This window comes from Cololabis saira, chromosome 18, assembly GCF_033807715.1.
Source record: "Cololabis saira isolate AMF1-May2022 chromosome 18, fColSai1.1, whole genome shotgun sequence".
In the NCBI taxonomy this organism is placed as follows: Eukaryota; Metazoa; Chordata; class Actinopteri; order Beloniformes; family Belonidae; genus Cololabis; species Cololabis saira.
In genome coordinates this window covers 6,865,600-6,889,663 of record NC_084604.1, presented here as the reverse complement: position 1 = coordinate 6,889,663, position 24,064 = coordinate 6,865,600, and the positions used below count along the sequence as shown (strand labels likewise).

At 39.7% G+C, this 24,064-nt stretch overlaps 1 protein-coding gene across 1 annotated transcript in view; it reads left to right on the top strand.

Moving 5' to 3' along the window:
* ankrd6b (ankyrin repeat domain 6b) overlaps positions 1-24,064 on the top strand; it is a 79,152-nt gene that overhangs the window by 23,453 nt on the left and 31,635 nt on the right. The window contains exons 2-3 of the mRNA XM_061707511.1: positions 10,609-10,922; positions 21,453-21,551. Of these exons, the coding sequence (XP_061563495.1) occupies positions 10,797-10,922; positions 21,453-21,551 (225 nt within the window). The 5' untranslated portion in view covers positions 10,609-10,796. The remainder of the gene's footprint in view (positions 1-10,608; positions 10,923-21,452; positions 21,552-24,064) is intronic.

The following is a 24,064-nucleotide window of genomic DNA, read 5'->3' as shown; positions in this document are numbered from 1 at the left end:
ATTACATTTAATTAAGTAAGCCCAGAGGTAAGGGCAGCAGATATCATACAACTTTATTGTACTTGTTTTATTGCAGTTTTTGAGTTTAGTTTAGTTTAGTTTAGAGTTTATTTACAAATAATTTAAAAAACACAAATACAGATAATAATCAATCAATTGAGGTTTGTAAAATGGGACTCCCCAGAAGCTAACTGTAGCTTATGAATAGGGGCCCAGTCACACAGCAAAACAACTATAAATTACACATATAATACATATACATACAGTATATTAACCTTATAACCTAAATAAGAAAAACACACAAAAAAAAACCCTGAGACCTCCTCAGATCTCCTAGATACAAATATATTCTTATAAAAATAATACATCAGGTATTGGTACATACAAAATTTAATAAGAGACATAATTTAATAACAATTTTTGTTTTAGTCTTTTTTTTAAAATTGAGAGAGATCCAGACTCTCTTATAGCACTATCAATCTCATTCCATATTTTTGGACCTTTACAGGTTACACTGAAACTTGTACATTTCAGTTTCCTTTTCTTTCCCTTTAAAAGTTGTTTTCCCCTTGTGGTGTGTTCATGAGTGGGAGCATAAATATCAGGTATCAACCGTGATGCACCTTTTTTTTTTTTTGCATTTTTAAAATGGCATTGTGTTGTTATAAGATTATTCAAAAATGTTACTTTTGATATCCACTGGTATCACTTCATCTACAAAACCATCACTGGAAGCACCCCTTCATATCCTGACTCACTACTTAATATCAACATCAGTGGTAGGAACCTACGTTCAAGCAGTTACATGAACCTGGTCGTTCCAAAAACCCGCACCTCCTTTGGCCATAAAAATGAGAATAATATGATCATTTTAAATAGGCTGAGTACGAATGGATAATCTGTCCAGTTTGAGTGTATTTGAAAGCCTAAGGACCTTACATTTTCTTGAGCTGGTTTTTTTGATGCAGGTGCATGATGTTTTCCAACCAAACACTATACTGTTACAAAATATGAGACAGGAACCAGATTTTACAAGATCTAAAACAAATCAAGTCTCAAAATGTCCACAGCAGTTCAAGAAAACTGTAACTTTTGCATCATTCAGTTACGCGGTCCAGGTGGTATTTTCCTTTCCATTCTGCAAAATATTTGTATAAGTGTTAATGGTTAAAATTGGCTGCGTTATATCTCCTTCCTGAGTAGCTGTTAAACTAGCTTTAAAAAAAAGAAATTACGGCACTATTTATTAAATATTTAGGCTTTCAGATTTAGCATCCCAATTTTTTTTCTTTCTTGTTTTTTTTTTTGGTCATACAAACAATCAAAATTAAAATGTATTTATCATGTCATAAAGGTTTTTTCACTGTAAAAAAAACAGCAGCGTTCTGTCAGGGTTTGACCCTTCCCGTTTTATTTTGAAGCCCGTCGGTGCGTCCGAAATGCCATACTAAACAGTATATACTCAAAAAGTATACTATACTACTATAATAGTTCGGCACACTTTTGAGTAAATATCAGTAGTATGCATTAATTGGGACATACTACTCAGAGCCACACGGCTCTTCCTGCCATTGGGAGGGGGAATTGTTACCATGGTAACAACTCCTGTCACAGCAGCAGTAGCAGCTCCGCTCTGCTCTTTCCCGTTTATCCTGGCCCAAACAAGATGATATTACATAATATTATTATATACGAATATTATAATATTAATATTATATAATAATATTATTATACTTAATATTATACTTATGACATATACGTATCTGCGCAGCACTTAGCAACCAAACACCGCTGCATTGCATTGTGGGAAGTTTCTGCTTAGCTAGTGTCCATCAATCATGGATGTATTATAATAACTGGATAGCAGACAGGAAAATGGCCGCCGTTCATTTCAATGGAAGTTGCTCGCCTGGCGCATACGCCGAAAAATTTCCTGACTTCCGGGTTTACTTCCGCGTTAAGGGGCCCATAGAGCATGCGCAGTTGAGTCACCTCCCATCATGCCCCGGGGCAATGAGAACGAGTATTAATATAATATTAATGTATATTATTACATGTATATTATTACATATATTATTAATGCCGTGACGTCACGCCCAGAAAGAGACTTTTCTTTGACTTTTCTGGCCGTTATAAAACATTTTTGACGGATATAAAGTCCATGACTTAAAAATATAGAATACAAAGATTAGTAATTGCCGGTGATTACAGCTGGAGGTTCCTGTGAACAGTTTTAGAGGCTTCTCTTTTACTATTGTGGTCTATGGGAAAAAAGCTTTTTGGGCCCCATGGGATTTTTTGTTGCAGTACCGCGGCTGGACACTGGGAAAAATCGGCATGCCTGCTGAGTGCGAGACTGGGGGCCTGCCATCAATCCATACTAATACATTTCTCCAGGATACGCATACTATTGTGTACGTAATAATGTTTCTGACGCACTAAAAAATCTCACATACTGTTTTTGCCACTCATTAGGGTGGAAGGATGGAATTTCAGACGCAGCTACAGTGTTTCAGTTCTGGTTTGACCTTCCTGTTTCCCATCTGCCTTGATTGTCTGCACCTGTGTCTCGTTAACCTTTGTGTATATCTGGTCTTGTCTTTCCCTGCTCCCTGCTGGTCCATACTGTTTCTACCTCCATGTTCCCATGTGTTTACAGTTTTTGATTCTAGTTCCGAGTTTTTTGTAAACTGCAAAGCAGTGCTTTTTGTTAGTTTAAAATAAATCCTGCTTTCTGAGAACTCCTGCCTCCTGCTCTCTCCTACATCTGGGTCCGAACAACTACCGTTTCCTAACAGCGTTCATGCCTTCTGGCCTCTGTGGACATCAGGGCAGTAATGCCTTAGTTGAGTTCAGGTAATAAAAGAAGACAATTTGCTGACGAGGTCCTTCAGGCAATACTTTTAAAATACTTAAGTTAAAATCATTCATACTACTTTTTAGTAAACCCAATGAACTGAATTTGAGGAGCTACATTTTTCAATTCAATTTTATTTATATAGCGTCTATTCCAACAGAAGTTGTCTAGGATCTTTCCAGAGACCAGAACATAAACCCCCGAGCAATTATTACATAAACAATGGCAGGTAGAAACACTCCTAGTGGGAGAAAAACCTTAAGCCAAACAGTGTCAAGAAAAACTCCCCTTTAGGAGGGAAGAAACCTGGACCAGGACCTGGATCATAAGGGGGGGAAGAAACCTGGACCAGGACCTGGATCATAAGGGGGGGAAGAAACCTGGACCAGGACCTGGATCATAAGGGGGTAGAAACCTGGACCAGGACCTGGATCATAAGGGGGTAGAAACCTGGACCAGGACCTGGATCATAAGGGGGTAGAAACCTGGACCAGGACCTGGATCATAAGGGGGTAGAAACCTGGACCAGGACCTGGATCATAAGGGGGTAGAAACCTGGACCAGGACCTGGATCATAAGGGGGGACCCTCATGCTGGAGACCAGCTGAATTTAAATTAAATTAAATTCATTTTAATCAAATTAAATTATTGTTTGTCTTTGCTGCATTTAAATTCACCTTAATTTTTTTGCTAAACAAGCTAAATTTGATGGAAGGGGAGCTATTACTGCTGTTTTAAGACTGAAATTGGATCCAGTGGAATGCTTTGCTTGAATCGAATTAAACTGCCATTTGTTATGGATGATTTGAGTTGAAAGACCGACAGCTTGAAAGTAATTAATTTTTCTCTGGATTTTAGAGTCTAAGGCTACAACACTGAATCAGGCTTGTTGATGCCATTTGTTGGTATCTCCTCCTCTGCTGTGATTCATAATTATTAGGACTGTCATCGCAGATTAAACTTCAGGGATCACATGGAACGTGTTGTTGACGAGTTGAAATGCAGTTCTGTACCTCACATCCGGTCTTCGACTCGTCTTATCAGATTGTAGGCGTGGCTTTGTAAAGTGCTCATGAAAAGGAATAATTAATGTGCCGTTCTTTTTCACCGTTTACATTGCTGTTATGATGTTGCTTCACCGAATATACATACGTGTGACAGGCCGACCCGATCTGTTGTTCGGTAGTTCTAATGTCGGTAAAGTGCGCTAAAAATGTTACTAGATGACATCATTTACTAATTAGCTCACACATACTGACACAATTAAATAATAAAGTGACTCTCTTCTGTCAGACATAACAAAAACCCTCTTATTATACTCAATTTTATTGAAACCAGTTTGTTTAGCTATGTTTTAAAATGAGTTTGATCAGGTTTTGGAGAGCAAGTTGTCAGATAGTTGGGTCTCAACACGACAAGCATGTTTTCTGTGGTGCGTTTACCATTTCCTGTGCTCTCTGTATCGTACATGGTGGCATTCTGCTTCATGCCCCAGGTCCTGGTCCAGGTTTCTTCCCTCCTAAAGGGGAGTTTTTCCTTGCCACTGTTTGGCTTGAGGTTTTTCTCCAAATAGGGGAGTTTTAACCTGCCAGTGTTTATGTTTATGCTTGGTAAAATAAGTGCTCGAGGTCATGTTCTGGTCTCTGGAAAGAGACAACTACTGTTGTAATAGACGCTATATTAATAAAATTGAGGGTAGCATGAATCCGGCATCGACTCCATCTGACACGCCCAGATCTGCATCAGCCACATCTTCCCATGTTGGAGAAAACGACCAAACAGATGTTTCTTTAATAAAAAAAAACATGAACCATTAATCCTTTAAAAAATGTTGTAAGCTCAAGTCCACAACATAATAGGGTTGTAACAACATATTGTGCCACGAAATTTCGCGATACAAAAACGTCACGATACGTGTCGTGACAAAGTGTATCACGATATTGGACCAAGATCTTACTCCGCTCAGAAGAAACTAGTCCCGTTTTGCGGTCCCGTTTTGAGGTCTGAACCTTTACTTATGTAAGGCTGGTGTAGAGTTAAGCCTTACCTTATTAAATTAAACCTTTTTCTGGTCGTGAGTAGGATAAACACGGGGAAACTTCTGCTGAGTTCCAGTGTACTTTAATGTCCCTCAACAGTGTAGGATTTTAGAACATCAACACAGCACCTAGTGCCGTACTGTGGCGTATCACTCCGCCCAATCTAAAACAGACTAATCACTACAGATAAACTGACTAGTGTCATTATAGTCCCTGATTTACATCAGAATATAAAGAATATATTTATAAAATAATGAACCCTGAATTACCAAAATAACCTTCTTAACAAAAATAAATCTCCTCTTACACTTATAAGGTGAGCATGAATCAATCTGTTTTATGATGTAAAATTGTATGTATTTATTTACTTTTATTTATTTAATTTTAGTTGTTACATTTCTGGAAAAGAAAAAAGTTAAATCATACATGAGAGAAACTATTCAGTTTGTGGAAAAATATTTGTACTTGTATGAAACTGAAGATGCATAATGCAAACCTGACATTTACTTTTAGTTCAGTTTGTGGAAAATGGTGGGCCTGGCTTGCTCTTTAAAACTTAAACAGTTATAAAGCATTACAAACTGGAACAATAGGGCAAACGTACAGCATTGTTTTGTATTTTGTGTCTTTCAAATAAAAGACAATTTTTTCCAGTCATATGTTCCTCATTCAAGGTTGTTAAAAAAATACTGCTATAATATCGTATCGTTACCGTGACCTCAATATCAGGTATCGTACCGTATCGTGAGATTAGTGTATCGTTACACCCCTACAACATAACCAGCTAATTATCGGTTTTTAGGTCTGTTGGTAACTGATTTTCTACATACATGCTGCAAGTTTTATGAAGGGTGGAAATGCTGAATTTGAGATTAATAATTCAAGATCGAATTGTGACGACATGAATTACAACAATTGCAGTTGGATATTTTCCCATTCAACGAGGACTTGTTCAGCTCTGACTTGAGCTGTTGTTGGCCAGTCCTTCTTGAGAATCCTCCCGGGGTAGTTTTACAACCGTTCACACCTTATTCATGTGACTAAAACATCTCGCATGATGATCAGGAAAATGATGTACCGTTGACAAAGACAAGACGATCAAGTGGGTCAGCGGTTCACATGGGATTTGAAGAATGTAGAAGTAGAGCAAGAGCCTGTTGTGAGAGGTTATGACTGATCTCAGGTGGCAGAGAAGTTGAAAGCATCTGTGCAGCGACCTGACAATTCTCACTCCTTCCATCCATCCGTGCACGCCCAAAAATGGGTATGCATGTGAAATACCCAAACTGAATGTTAATGAATCAAAAAACACATAGCTTAAAATAAAAAACTGAGATTGTTGTTGGATGAAAGCGAATTTTAAATTGTAAAGTTCTGCTAAAGAAGGATATATAGAAGTCCAATGACATCTGTTGTGATGGAGCACTAGATTCCAGGAATGGTTGTGATATTTGATTTGAATTGCTTTTGCTGAAACATTTTAAGATATCATCAAGAGACTTTTTGAAGTGTAGCTCTTGATAGAACTAAGCTTCTCTATTATCTGTTCAGCTCTTCAAAAGACGCTGCATGAATCTTAAAACCCAAATCAACAGTTTAGGAGTTAAGTCCTCTTCCTCTTTGTATACTTTGAGCTCCTACGGATCTGCGTTTTGGCTGCATGGAGTTTCTGTGAGAAGGGCTTATCATCATAGTAGCTTGCTTTAACAGTCAATAAACATCCTGTATATCATCAAGTGTACTTTTCAAACAGAGAACATGGTTTAAAATCCTGTAATATACTCTTATTGACAAGGCTGGCAGCAGAAATAACATGTAAAAGCATCTCTTTAATCCCAGAGTGCTCTTGTCGGGACATGCTAGGACCATCTGTTTTCACTCCAATTATCACCTGCTCACTTTATGACTCTGGATTGATAAGTGGCAATAAAAATGTGAAAATGGCCCGCTTCCAAATGGGAAATATTTACTCCAAAGTTGGGAAACGTTCCTGTGTGCATGCTAACGCAGTCATTGGTCAGTGCTATGTGGGTTCATATTGGATTCTGTTTACATGCTCACTTTGACTTTGTGCACCACATGCTGATGTTAAACTGTTCTCCTTTGACTTTTTTAACACACATCATTAGTGATGAAGTATATACACCTTTGCAAAATGATTTTTTGGAAAGGCAAAATGCATCAGTGGAGATTCAATTTGTTCCACTATTTTCATTTGTATATACATTAGATCACTGTACTACATGTTTTAGGTGTTTCCCTTCATCAGTAATTTGTGTCAGGGTGTGTTGAAACAGGGGAACTGCACAGTGGCTCTCAGGGGACAGGGTTGCTTACGCCTGATCTGTAGTTTAGGAAGTGCTATGGACAGCTGTAACGCACTAACAAACTGCTTTGGGTGTTTAATTATTTTTATTTTTGTGTATTTTTACTATTTAAAGGGGACCTATTATGGCATCTAATACCTATTTTAAACAGGCCTTGAATGTCTTAAAAACAAGCTTTTGATTGTTTTTGCTAAATAAATTAGAAATTCAGCCTCTGAGCCATGTTTTTATCTTCCCATTCTCTAACCTCATTATCTATGCAGGATTCTGAGTGGGCGGGGCTATGATAATGAGGCTCTGTGCGGATTGGCTGCCTGAATGACGCGATACACCGCTACGAAAAAATGGCGGAAGCTCCGGCCGGCGGAGTTAGTTGTGGAAATGGTTTCATACATCGGAGGTCAACCTATGGAAATCCGTAAATCGTTACGTAACGACAGGATCAGAATCTGAACGGCTCGTAGATCCACATCACACTGGATGGATCATCCGGGCGGCTGTACAGACACTGCAGAATCTGGTTGCTTTCCTCCTTCTCTGAGTTGGCAGGCTGAAGGGAGACCACTTTATATATGTTAAAGCAAGAAAAAAACTGTTTTTCATAATCCCTTTAATGAAGAACATATAGAAGCTTGGATAATGATGAATCCTCTTGCACAGTCTCAAATAGTTTTCTTCTCTCTGCACCATGTCTTCTTTGTGTGTTAAACAGCGCTTTCTGAATATGAGGACACATTAATATGTTATTTTTCTAACTTCCATGGGTGAGTCCTGCACAGGGCTCTGCCCCTCATATTGCCTTGGCTAACTGACCACTTCCTGCTCGTGATGTTAAAAGGAGGTTTGAACAGATGTGCTGACGTACGGCGAGAGGAAACTACACCCTCATGTAGTGGAACAAATCCGGCAGACGTGTATCTGCTGTACGTCTCTCCGCCGCTTTCTCCCTATCAATGCATCCATGTGCGGTAGATGCATTTATATTCATCCACGGTCTGCTATATGCTTTCCCACTTCTTAGCCGAGCAGGATACCATCTATCAGTGACTACGTTTACATGCAGTCAAAATTCGGGTTAAGGTCAATATTCTGAATGGATGAATACCAGAGGACAAATTGGAAGCACTGCTGCTTTCCATACCAAATATTCATATATATATATATATATATATATATATATATATATATATATATATATATATATATATATATATATATATATATATATATATATATATATATGAATCTTTGTATATGAATATATGTATATAATATATCAACTTTTTTACAGGCTCTAGACCCAATATGAAGACATACAACATAAAAATATACATATATATATATATATATATATATATATATATATATATATATATATATATATATAAAATTCATTAGAGATATAGTTTCTATTGTATCTATTTAAAATTCAGTTAACTGTAAAATATTTATTTTACAGTTAACTGAATATATATATATATATATATATATATATATATATATATATATATATATATATATATATATATATATATATGTTTTGTATATATATGTTTTGTTTCATCTATTTCATTTTTTATTTTAAATAAATTCAATTTTAATGTGGAATTATAGAAACAAATTTTCTACAATGAAATTTGGAATTTGTGGGGTTTTCAGTGAAAGGAGACATCTATATATCATCTATCTCCCTTGATGCTATTCTCAGCTTTTCTCTATCTTTCTTTTTAAGATATTTTGGTATAGAAAACATGTTTTTCAGTGACAAAATACTGTATATTGTGTTGAGATGCTTTTAAATAAATATTAGAAATGATAGACGCAAAAAAATGTATATCTACTAACACTAATTATCAGCATTTTTTGTTCTCTTTAATTGATAAGTTAATATTACTTAAACCATACTTGAGACAGTTAGACCCATTGTCTGCACACATATTAATGGCTGATAACATGCCCCAAGGGGCCTCGCGCCCCAAGGGCCCCTAGGGGTCTGGCGCTATGGGCCGTTTTTTTTTTTTTTTTTTTTCCTTCCTTTTTTCCCTTATAAATATCAACAGTCACGTTCCATTACAGACCTAAATGTGTACTAGTCTGTGCATATCAATAAATATATGTGCAATGATGACGCGTGTCTGTTGTTCAATACAACTGATCAGACCAAGCGCGGACACAAGCTGCTCTGATCCAGACGGGTGGAGTTGGAACAAACTGTCACACAATGTCGAGAGAACGAGACAGAATCAGGAAATTTCCATCAGGGGATGAAAAAAGAAAAAAACTAAAGAAAATGGAAGAGTTTAATGCCTCTCTGAAAGGCTCGTTTGATAAATTTGTTACATAAATCACCGATCCTCAAGCAGCCGTGGGGCCCCGCGTCGAGGCAAGCCCAGATGATGATGAGGCAGGGGAAGGTATCCAGTATTTTGCTAATTGGAGAGTTAGAATTGCGCATATAGACACCCGATCCGACCCGAAAAACCCCAAAATTTTTGGCTAGGAGGGCCCTCCTAGCTATTTCGCACAGGGCCTCGCAACCCAAACGGCTCTGCATTCGCATACACATACATACATATACTGTACACATACAGACATACATACTACAGCACACTTTGTCTTACTGCAAATTTTATTGGTCTTTGTAGATTTTACTTCTTATTTAACTATTCAATTTAATCAACACATTTCATTAAGATTTTCTGCAAAATGCTCACAATCGATAAGATAAGGATAATTTAATAGCATTTAATAGAGCGTTGGTATAACGTATAAATGATACAAATCTAAAAATAGTCTGATAGACTTTTTAATATACAACACATGACTTATTTTGGAATACAAAGAACCAACTTGACTATGACTATGCTATGTAAAATGTGAATTAAGTTTTATTAGTAACTTTGGTAAGTTTAAGATTTCATAAATAACATCGATGGAGGGGGGCCCAAAAATCACAGTCTGCCTAGTGTAGTCCATTTATTTAATCCGGCTCTGGTTAGACCATAGCAACATTTTTAGATTTGTTCACAAGTGTTTTGTCAACTTGTTTTACAAAGAAAATCAATATTTTACAGTTAACTGAATTTTAAATAGATACAATACAAATGATATCTCTAATTATGCCTCTTGTTTCTCTTTTTGCGTCCTCATCATACGAGAGGTCTCCTTCACAATGCATAAGTCTAATGTCAGCCCTGGTTCCTGCTGCACTTGTGGATTATATCTGTCCAGCTCGGGTCATCCCGTGAGAGCTGTTGCTGTCACAACCTGGAAAGTGGTGACGTCGTCCACCCGGCCTGTAATCTCTCTGTTTTCCTGTTTGCCAGGCTACTATGTGTTGGGCACACGTCGGCTTGTTTCACTGTTTCCTGTTCTCTTTCCGCAGCTGAGAGGATGAAGGGGAGGAATCCTAGCAGTTCTAGCAGACTGTAATAACAGAAAAATCAACCATCCTGGCACCGTTGGACCATACTGAACCCCTCCTGCCTGCAGTGGAGCCCACCATGAGTTAGGGAGCATCCAAGACCATCCCCACCACCGCCTTTCCCACGGCTGTATCATTCCCCCTGCTTCATGAGCCAGCAGGATGTGGCTGAGGTTCTCGCACTCTCCGAGCGCCTCCTCATAGCTTCGCACAAGGGACAAGCCGACAATGTGGTCCAGCTTATAAACAAAGGTGCCAAAGTAGCTGTCACCAAGGTGAGCGAGTAATCCTACACGCTTGATACGGACAAGAAAATTACTTGGAAGTGTGAATCTGTATTAGGTTGATGACTTCAACACTGCAGAGCTACTGTACATGTCTTAACAATTGTTGGTCAGATGCTTGAATTTACTCTCTTTAACTCTTTTAGTGTGCATAATGAGACAGCATGTATTTGTTTTAGAGCTGCTTAATGGTTTATATCCTCAAGTTTGCAACGGACTCTCTGTTGTAAAATGGCAAACTAATTTTCCATGAGACCTTGAATACATGGCAGTTCAATTCAGTTCAATTCAATTTTATTTATACAGGGCTGTCTCAGAAAATTAGAATATTGTGATTCTCTTTCTTAAGAAAACTCAAATATTCTATCTCAAAAAATTAGAATATTCTGGGAATCTTAATCTTAAACTGTAAGCCATAATCAGCAATATTAAAATAATAAAAGGCTTGCAATATTTCAGTTGATTTGTAATGAATCCAGAATGTATGACATTTTTGTTTTTTTAATTGCATTACAGAAAATAAAGAACTTTATCACAATATTCTAATTTTCTGAGACAGTCCTGTATAGCGTCTAATACAACAGAAGTTGTCTCTAGGATATTTCCAGAGACCCAGAACATAAACCCCCGAGCAATTATTACATAAACAATGGTAAAAACTCCCATAGTGGGAGAAAAACCTTAAGCCGAACAGTGGCAAGAAAAACTTTAGGAGGGAAGAAACCTGGACCAGGACCTGGATCATAAGGGGGATCCTCCTGCCGGAGACCAGCTGGACAGAGCAGGAAAAGGGAGATCAGACAGAGAGAATTAAGAACAGAAAAAGGAGAGACACAGACACAATGGCCAGTTAGTGCACCACAGGGATGACTATATAAGCAGATGTAGACAGCAGACACTGAGGTGATCAGAAGCAGTGGGATGATCAGAGGGGGGACTGCAGGTCAGCATGCAGCTCCTGAAGCTCTGGCCTGCAAACATACACAGAAGAGAAACTGAGGGGGCAGACCAGCACCACAAACTACAAGAACAGTGGAGAACAATGATGGTTATGAGATACTTCTAATTGATAAATGAGAAAGGAAGAGAAGAAGATGAGAGAAGGAGGGGTGATGGGCACCGCCCAGTGGATCATGTCGGTGTCCCCTGCAGCGTAGCTCTAGAGCAGCATATCTACCACCAAGCTGTTTGAGACTAACTATCATAGTCTTGGCATTACGTGGCCTGACACTGTGAACTAAAATGATACCAGAGCGCTGGTATCCGATACACTGAGCGCTCATGATTGTGTTTTGATCAGCAGTATTTAGGATTTTTGGCAAGATGCCGTTCCTCGGACAGAGGGGGTAGAGTTACACAAGCATTCTTCCACTCAGGAAAAGGAATGCACATTTGGCAGTTTGTAAACCTAATATGATGAATGGGTTCATATGAACAGGAAAAAAAGGACGAGATCAAAACAACAGGAAAGAGTCTCAGACAGGTAATGGCAGACAATGCAGAGAAATTAGATGAAATGGTGATTTTACAATTAAACACTTAAATTAATTTAAAATTCATGAAATCCCTGTTTGAATATTTATTTGGTATAAAAACAACTGAAGCACACAACTGAATAAATGTTTCAGCAATCGTTTTCATGAATTTGTATATACTGTACTTTAGAGTTAACCCTCATTCCTGAACTGCTGCCTTTTGATAATGTTGAATGCAAAATATATTTTAAACCAATCAAGCTGTATGTTGTACACAATGACAACAGGTGTGATGAAGGGACAACTTTCTTTGTGGACTTTTAGCAGCATTGCTCCTAAATAAGTTGTCCTCTTTCTCCTTCACTATTTGCGATATTTATTGAGCCCTTAGCAGCTGCTATTAGGCAAAACAAAATTATTAAAGGCATACAATGCAAAACTTTAGATGACAAGATAAGTCTTTATGCTGATGATTTGCTACTCTTTCTCCACAACTCACAAACCTCACTGTCACAGACAATTGCACTCAAAGATGGATTTTAATCTCTAATTTCCAGAATACAGCCACTACTCAATTAAAATCAGGAAACATTAGATATCTGGGCATAAACATCTCCCCTAGGCTGTCAGAGTTAACCAAACTGAATTATGTTCAGCTATTAAGAAAAATAGAGGATGATCTTACCCGATGGAATTCTCTTCCCATTTCACTCATGGGGAGAATTACCACCATGAAAATGATGGTTTTACTAAAAATAAATGATCTTTTCCCAATGATACCCTTCAAACCCCCTTCCCCATGGTTTAAGTCACTGGACTCATACGTGTCAAAATTTCTATGGAAAAACAAACCACCACGTATTAGCTTAAAAACGTTACAAAAAAACAGAGACTGTGGAGGTTTAGACCGAGCCAACTTCCAGTATTACTTCTTAGTTAATAAGTTAGATTATATCTTGAAATGGTGCCAAAATCACTCACTAGATAGTCAATGGCTGGACTCAGAACAAGTGTTTTGCAATGATTTGGAAATCTCAGATTTACCATTTACTAGTCAAAAAAACAAGCATCATACATGCTTTAAAAGTGTTAATATTAGCTCAACTCTGACAGCCTGGTGGGACTTCCTTAAAATAACCAGTCTCACTTTTTCCAGGTGCTAAGCTACGTTTTGTAGCCACAGCTGCCCTGGGGCAGACTGACGGAAGCGTAAGTCCATAATAAGTAAAAAAATATAAATTCAACCAACTGGATCTGCAACTTCCCATTAAGGTGACATAATTACTTAATCTAAACACCCCAAAATTAATATCATAGCTATATAGATTAATGTCCAAAATAGATAACTCAGTCTCTCTTCCGATCTCAAAATGGGAGGCTGACTTATATCTTAACTTATCAATTTTTTTGGTCACAAATACGTTTAATTATTTTCACTCTGACGAGAATCCAAACGTGCAACTTCTAGGTTCTTCATAGAATACATTATACTGGACAAAGGATGTTCCAGATGGGTTTTGCACCCTCTAATATCTGCTCACAGTGCACAGAGAACACCCCTGATAATTATATGCATGCTTTATGGTTCTGTGCACCTGTGCAGAGGTTCTGGATGGAAATATGTGAATATTTATCCACATGGCTCAATTACAGAATTCCAGTGTGCCCCACACTATGCATACTAGGTAACCTGGGTGACATCCACATGGAACCTAACTTGGCTCACTTGGTTCTCACTGCCTTATTTATCGCAAATAAAACCATTCTAATGAATTGTAAACAAGTTTAATCTGTGTTTTAATCAATTCAGGAATCTTTTGTCAGATCATATCAGTAATGAGATAATGTCTGCTTCCACCAAACATCATTCGGTAGAACTGCATTCTCTCTGGTCCCTGACTATAGGCTTCATCACCTAGTGGGGTCGGGTGGGTGCTGATCATATAAAAGTATTTATAATAATCAGGACTCTTATTTATGAGTTTACAGGGTCCTGCAGTAAAAAACGGCGCTGTTCAGTGGAAATGGCACTGTTCAGTGGAAATGGCACTGTTCAGAGCACGTTTGCACTGATCCAGTTGGGTTAAGATCCCCTTCTGATACCTGAGTTAAGATACATTTTGATACCAGACCTTCTCTACGCCATTAATATTGTTTATTGGGTATGTTGGTTGTGATTGTCATGGGCAGCAGGGTGGCTTGGTGGTTAGCACTGTTGCATCACAGCAAGAAGGTTCCCGGTTCGACTCCCTGGGGGTCTTTCTGTGTGGAGTTTGCATGTTCTCCCCGTGCTTGCGTGGGTTTCCTCCGGGTGCTCCGGTTTCCTCCCACAGTCCAAAAACATGCATACTAGGTTAATTGATGAGTATAAATTGCCTGTAGGTGTGAGTGTGAGTATGTCTGGTTGTTTGTATGTATGTGGCCCTGTGATGGACTGGTGACCTGTCCAGGGCGTAACCCCTGCCTCTCACCTGAAATGAGCTGGGATAGGCTCCAGCAGACCCCCGTGATCCTGCAAAGGATAAAGCGGGTATGGATAATGGATGGGTATGTTGGTCGTAGTATGAACCTTGAACGATTGCTGCAGAAAGTAGCGGATTTGTTTAAAAGTGTAATGCATTTTACTTGATAATTTTGGGGAGATAGTTGCTAACTGAAAAGCTGGAAACTCTTCCTTTTTACAGTCACCTAACAATATGGTATATACCGTTGGGCACTTTGGGTTGCATTGTATTGTATGAAAAGTTCTTGACTTGATATGTCTAGGATGGGGGAGGTGCACACATATATGTCTATAACATATATGCTTATCATCTGTTAAACATTGGATGTGCAGGAAGTGTTGACGAGAACTGAGCCACTAGAATAAGACTTTCATAGACCAGACCAGAGCACTGTTGACTGCTAGCACATGAGCAACCCCAGTCAGATGCTCACAAGATACTTGAGAACACAGTCTACCCCGTAACAGCCGTTTCATTTCAGGGACAAATAAAGGGATATTTAGCACTTGTCTTTTTGCATGTTTATTTGAACTTGAACATAATGAGGGGGTTTTCTGACACAATCATAAACAGTACCAAAGTGATAAAGAGCATCATTCCTACAGGCCGAGAGTAAGAGCGTGTCTCATACGGAGCACTTTAATCTCAATACAGTTCACTATGTACACAGTGTGCTCAGTGCTGTCGGAATCTAAAACAGCTTCTGCTTTACCTGAGTCACTTCAAAGACTTAAATTTTCACAAGTTGTAAATTACAAACAAAATGAATCCAGCTTTCCTTCTCATGTGTCTTAACTCCTCCCTTTTTTTATGGGATATTAGAGTTGGGCTAATATTGGTGATGGAGGCATACCTCCATCCTTTTTTTTTTAAACAAGAATGTCCAGGTAAACTTCAGGGACTTTTTCAAAAAAGTGTCTCACTCCTTTTGATATAAGTGTCCAGCATTCCCGACCTTCTGATTGTCATGAGTGGCTCATGCACAGCAACAGAGTTATCATTGTGGGCACGTTTATACCTGCAGAATATGTGTCCAGCATGTGTAAGGGCACAAGTGTGAGATTGAGAGTGGATACAAAGCCTCAATAAAAACAAGATATACGTCTGGAAGGAACAAGAATCAGTCGGGGCCAAAATGATAGAGATGAACAAATCTAAAGAACTCTGACCTCGTCTGCTCCACAGAATGAGACATAAATATACATGGGAAGTCCTGGCATGTTCTGGGTCTCTGGAAAGCGCCTAGAGACAACTTCTATTGTAATAGCTATTGCTATATAAATAAAATTGAATTGAATTGAAAGGAATTGATCCCTCCCCAACCGTAACTTTATGGCCCTGTTTGACACTAACGTGGCAAAGTTATCATCTCCCATTCCCTGTGGAGTCAAAATGCTCCTCCTCGATGGGTCTGTGCACACGGGTCCAGGCTGGGACATCAATGTCCTGTCCCTTTTTATGCTGTCCTTTATATAATCTTGTAACAGTAAAGGTTAACATCTTAGCTAGTAGTAGCAGCAGTATATAGATGTGAATCAAGACAACAACTGCAACTATTAATGTCCCTTCAGGGCCTGATAAAGTATTTTTGAGTTGAATTGAGTCAAATAAAGGAATACAACGCGTCACCTAATAATGCAAAACTGTATAGACATCTAAATCAGGAAACTTTGCAGGTTCACCACCATAGATGAAATGCCATAGGATGATTTTGTCGGTAAATGCCGGTAAAGGTAAAGGGCCGGTTCTAGAAAATGATGACTAGGCTGCATCTCAGATCAGAGGGGGTGCACATGCCTGGCACGTTATTCAACACTAAATTATGCATTTTCCCATAATTTCAAGCGGAATGATACAAGCAAAACAATAATATTTAAAGTGTATTTCAAATGCTTTATTGCAGCAATATTGCTGCAGAACAAAGAAAATGCTACATTTAGTCTGGGCTACCTCACCCATCAGACAATCCAACAGATCTGTCTTACCCTGAAAATAAAACAGAAATTCAAACTAATTTTATCTATACAGCTCAAAACCATCACTAAACATGACAGTCATTTCAAGTGGAATCATACCAGTCAAACACTTATATTTAAAGTGCATTTTTGTAGCAATATTGCTGCAGAACAAAGAAAATGCTACATTTAGTCTGGGCTACCTCACCCATCAGACAATCTAGCAACAGATTTTTCTTACCCTGAAAATAAAACATAGAAATTTAAGAGGTTCAAGTTGAGATGGAGTCTCTGTCTCATGACCACCGTTGTCTAACTTGCTGGCGTGGTTGTGCTTGAACCACTTCCGAATATCCATCGTTACTTTGTGTTAACGGAGCAGTAGAGAGCAGCGTCTTGCTGGTGCAGGAAACTGGACGCAGATGAGTGACGTTCACTAAAGCCTGAATTATGGTTCTGTGTTAAATCGACGCCGTAGGCTCTGTGTTGGTGTAACGCGGAACCATAAATCAGCCTTAATGCGCGCGCACTTGTCAGTTTTTTTTCTCTGCAAATAGACTGACGCAACATCATATACAACATTAAATAACATTAGGAACCATCAGTCACAGGACTCCAAAAGGGGTTTAACCTGCAACATCAGACAAAGAGACATAAGCTGAGCAATCTTTTCAGGATACAATTGATCATCTTAACAAAAGTTTAATCCTACAAATACTTGGGCCTATGGATTCATGGCAAGTTGTCTTTTTCACCCCATGTGGAACATCTGTTTAAGAAAAGCTTAAAGCTGTCCTTGTTGTACTGACACATGGGTCTGAATCCTGCCTGAGTGTGTTGGATTACAGATCAGCTTCTTCAGCTCTCCACTGGCTCTATTTCACAGAGCGTTTTGTTTTATCACAGACTGCCCACAGAACCCACCGCCGTGAACTTTATGCTCTGCTCTCGTGGCTTTCAGGCAAAAGGAGCAACAGCACTGGTTTTTATGTGTTTACAAGGCTGTTTGGCCACATGTCTCCTGCCAGGAGTGTGGGCACCGGCTCCCCTTCAGAGTCCCCAAAATCCACTCACAACTTGGTGAAAAAGCTTTTTCCTTCGCTGCACGTTGGTCATGGAAAAATGAGTTCCAACACTTTATCTCTGAATTTAAAACTACTTCTATACTACTCCTATTCTTAGACCAGCGTTAGATTTTTTTACACTGTCCTTATTGTATGCTCTACAGTTTTAATATGATTTTGCTCTTTGAACTGGTGCATCCAAAAGATTTTATGAGGTCTAGATTATACGTACATTTTCTGACTCTGTTTTGCGTGCTGCACCAGTGTGCTTCTTGGTCCGGTCTCCCTCAAAAAAAGAGACCTCCTGCTAAAGTAAAGGTTAGATCAGAACAACACGGTCAGTCCTAACTCGTTGAGTACGGAAGAGTATTAGGGCCGGGCAGGAGAAAAATAAAAATAATATTTTAGAGGCGGAAGATTTTTTTTTTCATTATGCACTTCGAGAAAAAAGTCGAAAAGTCGAGATTAATGTTGAAGTAAAATTTCGAGAAAAAAGTCGAAATGTTGAGAAAAAAGTCAAAATGTTGAGCAAAAAGTCGAAATGTCGAGAAAAAAGTCGAAATGTTGGGGAAAAAGTCGAAATGTCGAGAAAAAAGTCGAAAAGTTGAGATTAATGTTGAAATACAATTTCGAGAAAAAAGTCGAAATGTCAAGAAAAAAGTTGAAATGTCGAGAAAAAAGTTGAAATGTCGAGAAAAAAGTTGAAATGTCGAGAAAAAAGTAGAAAAGTTGAGATTAATGTTGAAGTAGAATTTCGAGAAAAAAGTCGAAATGTTGAGAAAAAAGTCGAAAAGTCGAGATTAATGTTGAAATGTGGAGAAAAAGGGTGAAATTTCAACATTAATCTCGACATTTCGACTTTTTTCTCGAAGTGCACAATAAAAAAAAATCTTCCACTCAATTTGTTTTCCTCCTGCATGGCCCTAATACTCCGTAGTTGAGTGAGGAAACAGATGCTAGTTAATCTGCAGCGCTGCTACCAGGTTGCTCAGAGCAGCTCCCTCTAGGACTAAAGCCTGATGTTTACCTGAGCTTTGTCGCTGGCTTCCTTCCAGCCAGGCTCAGTGTAACTCAATCCGTGCACTGCATGAATAAAGCCGAGCCGCACCCAAACAAAAGACGAGCCTCCAAATGCCAACATAATACCCGGGGTGTAATGCAGCCTTGTGCTGTTGTGTGGGAAGACGCTCACATCTGTAATTAAAGCGTATTTAGCCAGTAGAGTTACAGATTAACAGAAATCACCTGGATACAATTGTTTGAAGTTTGAAATGTTACTAAGATGCTGGCATCCTGGTCTGTCAATGACGTGATTAAGTTAATCAGAGTCTGTTACATCGTATGTGAAGATTAAGATGTCTGGATGTGTTGAGATTTGAACCTAATTCTCTCAGCAAACATGTTCCATCTCCTGGCTTTCGTAAGGTGTACTTTGCCTCTCTAGACATTCCTTTTGTTGTTGTTGCAGATCATTTTATAGGAATATACGGTAACACTTTATAATAACTTTCCGTTATAACTAGTTAATAGATCATTAGTAAACAGTTAATTAATAAGCTATTAATGACTTGTGAAGTATATGTTAACAGTCTGTTAAGGATTCATAATGATGCCTTATAGATAGTTAATAGGTCATTAGTAAACTAATAGTTAATGAGTTATAAACTACTTGCTAAATAACAGTTAAGTTTGTTAAGGATTTATAACTGTGCCTTATAGATAGCCAATAGATAACTTACAAGCTGTTAGTTAACGAGTTTTATACCACAACCACGGCAACAGAGATTCAGAGAAGTAGAGCCAGTGTTCTGCCGATTTGTGCTGCTTTGCCGAAAAATCCTACCTAATGGTTTTCTACCTTTATAGAGCTACAATTTTACTGTGTTTTACTCCCTAACCCACTTCCTTTTCCCCCAAATGGTCCTACGAATATACTTGTGATCTTAATCCTAGTACCATCCAGCCATGCCAGGAGTAATGGCTTTATCTCCCCAGGCAGGGTGTCCTGCAGGAGGCTGCTGAGCCACGGTGTGAGCCACGCTGTGAGCCAGGGCATCCCTGCACATTTATCCTGTCAACGTTTTAGCGGCAGCATGCAGTAAACAGTTCTCACGAGTCTCAAGGAGTGCATTTACTCACAGGTATTCCTTAAGATATGTGGCATTGACCTGTGTATTTTTCACGGTGATATCCTCTTTCAGTCAGAAGTGTAAGATAAGCACAGCTGCAGTAATAACGACTTATTTAATGATGCTGTCTGTCAGGAGAGCATTTCATAAGAAGCGAGTCTTCCCAGAGGCCATGCATACCGACTTCACCGGAGTGGAGTGGAACAGTTACGTAAGCTTTTTGTCTCGGTGCTTGCTCACAGGTCCCTGCTTCTGCAGGAAGCACAGATCCCTTTTCATCCTCTGCTGAACTCACACCAACAGCTGTGCACTTGAACTCTGTGCACTTGAACCTCAGATTAAGGCTTTTTATGGAAGGATTTGTTTGTTTTCACTCGATCCATTTCAGAGGTGGATGGTACTCTGGGGCAGATTGTCTCTGGTTCTGCCCCCAGATGACCGTAGTCACTGACCCTGCAGCGACGTCTGCCTGGCTGGGCTGTGACGGTGTGGGAGACCGCAGAAGTTCAATTCAATTCAATTTTATTTGTATAGCGTCTAATACAACAGATGTCTCTAGACCAGGGGTCGGCAACCCAAAATGTTGAAAGAGCCATATTGGACCAAAAACACAAAAAACAAATAGGTCTGGAGCCGCAAAAAATGAAAAGTCTTGTATAAGCCTTAAAATGAAGGCAACACATGCTGCATGATTCTATATTAATTATAACTGGGAAAGATTTTTTTTTCATTATGCACTTCGAGAAGAGAGTCAATGTCGGGAAAAAAGTTGAAATGTCGAGAAAAAAGTCGAAATGTTGAAAAAAAGTTGAAATGTCGAGATTAATGTTGAAGTACAATCTCGAGAAAAAAGTCGAAATGTTGAGAAAAAAGTCAAAATGTCGAGGAAATAATCAAAAATTTTGAGAAAAATCTTGAGAAAATAGTCAAAATTTAGAGAAAAGTGTCGAGAAAAAAGTCGAAATGTCGAGATGAAAAAAGAAGGAAAAAAAGAAAGAAAAAAAGGTCAAAAACTTTTGAAAAAGCTCCAGGGAGCCACTAGGGCGGCGCTAAAGAGCCGCATGCGGCTCTGGAACTGCGGGTTGCCGACCCCCGGTCTAGACGCTTTCCAGAGACCCAGAACATGAACCCCCGAGCAATTATTACATAAACAATGGCAGGTAAAAACTCCCCTAGTGGGAGAAAAACCTTAAGCCAAACAGTGGCAAGAAAAACTCCCCTTTAGGAGGGAAGAAACCTGGACCAGGACCTGGATCATAAGGGGGGGAAGAAACCTTGAAGAAGTAGGCGTATCCAGGCAGCTCTGTCAGCCCTCCAGGGGGATGTGCGTACCTCTGCTGTGATTACGCTGGAAGGGGTTTTCATTTGGCTGTTGATGTGTTTTATCTCCACAGTATGGCAGAAGCCCGCTGCACTTGGCAGCCTACAAAGGCCACATTGAGGTTGTGCGCCTCCTGCTGAAAGCTGGCTGTGACTTTGACATCCAAGACGATGTGAGTAAATCCAACTATCTGTCAGCTGCATCAGGCATCACTTGGCATCCACCTCCAGTCTCCACCGGCGGTCCCCGCCGGCTGTATTTCCCTTTGCTCTCAGACTCTCTTCGCATTGGGAACAGCCTTTAAACTGTAACTGACGGTAGACCGATGGCCTCCAGTAGCCTGGAGTGGGACTCTCTGGACTGCCCACTGGTGGGTCTGCTTTCAGACTGCACGTCCGTCTCCCCCACAGACAGGGGGGAAGCAGATCTCTGGCACTGCCGGGTTCACTCTCTGTGGTCACTGAGCTCTGCAGCAGACTGCAGTTTATCATCTGACACTGGGGGAAGCAGGACATGCAGACTTAAGCAGCAGGAGGAGGAGGAAGAGGAGGGAAGACGATGTTGGAGAAAGGCTGGGAGAGAGTCTGGAGGATCAGAGAGAGTGAAGGTTAGCCAAAGCAACTCCTAGGGCCAGTCCCAATCCCCCCAGTCCTACTTTTCAGCCCTTTGCACGTTCCCGTGAGGGTAGTGGTGTCCCCATTCCTCTTTTCACCTAGGGGGAGTGGGCATAACGAGGGCTAGTGTGTATGAATCTAGCCCTTCACAGCGAGGGATTTCAGATACTGACTCGCTGACCGAGGGCTAGAGAAAATTTCCCAGAATGCTTTACGTCATCATTTGCAGACTGAATCAAACAAAAAACATGGCTGACATTTCTCATTTTTTTGTGAAAAAAGATCAATATTTTGAGTTAGTTTCTGCATAAAATGTGTTTTGATTACATTTCTAGCGAGAAATATATATTTTACTTTCATAATATTCACTCAGTGAATGTTCATAATCACTCGCTTGCTCGTTGTTGCGAAGTCTTTTCAAATCTCGCCAGAATAAAGGCTGATTTATGGTTCCACGTTACACCAACGCAGAGCCTACGGCGTAGGGTACGGCGTACCCTACGGCGTACGGTGATTGATTTAACGCAGAACCATAATTCAGGCTTAATGTGAAGCTGCAAAGTTTTCAACCTGATCTCACAGATATCGGTGAAATACCCAGAACCGCTTACGTACCCGAACGTTAACCACGCAGTGACGTAGCAAGTGGTGTCCCAATCCCTAGGGAACATTACAAAGCCCTACCCCTTGTGGCTTCATTTTTAGGGCTAGTGGTAGTGGGTGAGGGCTAGTGGTAGTGAGTAGGGTGAACATTGGGATTGGCCCTACTGAGCCAGGGGAAGTCTGCCCCCTCTGCCCCGTCCTGCCCTCCTCCATCGCTCACGTTGTGCTTGGCTAAGCTTCACCCAGCTTGGAATGACTCTCTTCTTTACTTTTGCTTGACATTTTCTATAGGAGATCGTGCACAAGGCTCATGTTGTTTCTTGTGCTGTCATGTTGAACCTGGTCTGATAGCTCACAGCTAATCTGCTCCGTGTGCAGGCGTCCCATTCATGACTCAGCATAAAGGGGAGCTGGACTTTATCCGTGGGTCTGTGACGGCACTACTTTCATGTGCTCACCACCGTGAACTCAAGGATATTGTGTTGCACTAGTATAACTTAAACACATTAACATCTTAACTGTTTAAGAGATATGTCCAGTACTGGAGTTGAGGGGGGATGAGGGGGGATGAGGGGGGATGGCATCCCCCCTGAAATAAAAACGGTAAAAATCATCCCCCCTGTAAAACTGCCATCCCCCCTTTCCATCCATTATGTCATTTCATCAATGAATGTGGTTTTACTGCTATTTCAACATTTAGAGTCATCACCAGAAAAATAACACCACAAAAATAACTTGAAAATCTTGTTCCACTGGCAGATTTTTCTACTTATTTCAAGTGAAAATCTACTTGAAACAGGTGAAAATTGTTGTTTTTTCCAGTGATGAGTCTTGTTTTAAGTGTAATGAGATTTCTTTTACTAAAATGAGACATTTTAACTAGAAATAAGACAAATATTCTTGTTAAGATTTAGAGTTTTTGCAGTGATCCATGTTACTTATCCTGTGAAGGACAGAGTCATATTGATAAGTTCAGAAAAGTGTTTTTTATTGTTGTGTTTTGATGTATTTGATGTAAGCTTACAGCCTTCTGTAAAGCTTACAGAAGGCTGCATTTAAAGGAGCTTGAGGCCGGATTGTGGCAGGATTTATGAAAAAAATCTGTATACATTTTAAGTTTTCTAGTAATAATGTCAGATGAAGCGTTCCAAACCCAAAAGAATGTTTCCTCTAGTGTATCTCTCCTTTGCCTTGAACAGGCTGTGTGCTGCAAAATGTGCTGCAATTCGGTCCCGAATTTCCTGCGCTGGGCTGCGGATGTGACGTCACATGACGCTGCATGCACGTTCTCCCCGTTCTCCGGTGCCGGCTTCATTGTTGGCTGCAGTACCCCCAACGGCCGTCGTGGTGAAGGGTGGCGCTAGAGAGTCTCATTTCTTAAAAGGAGCCTCAAGCTCCTTTAACTGCTGCTATGTCATTCCTGCAGTATTTCTGCAGGTGTTTTAGTCAGCGCTATTATTTGTAATAT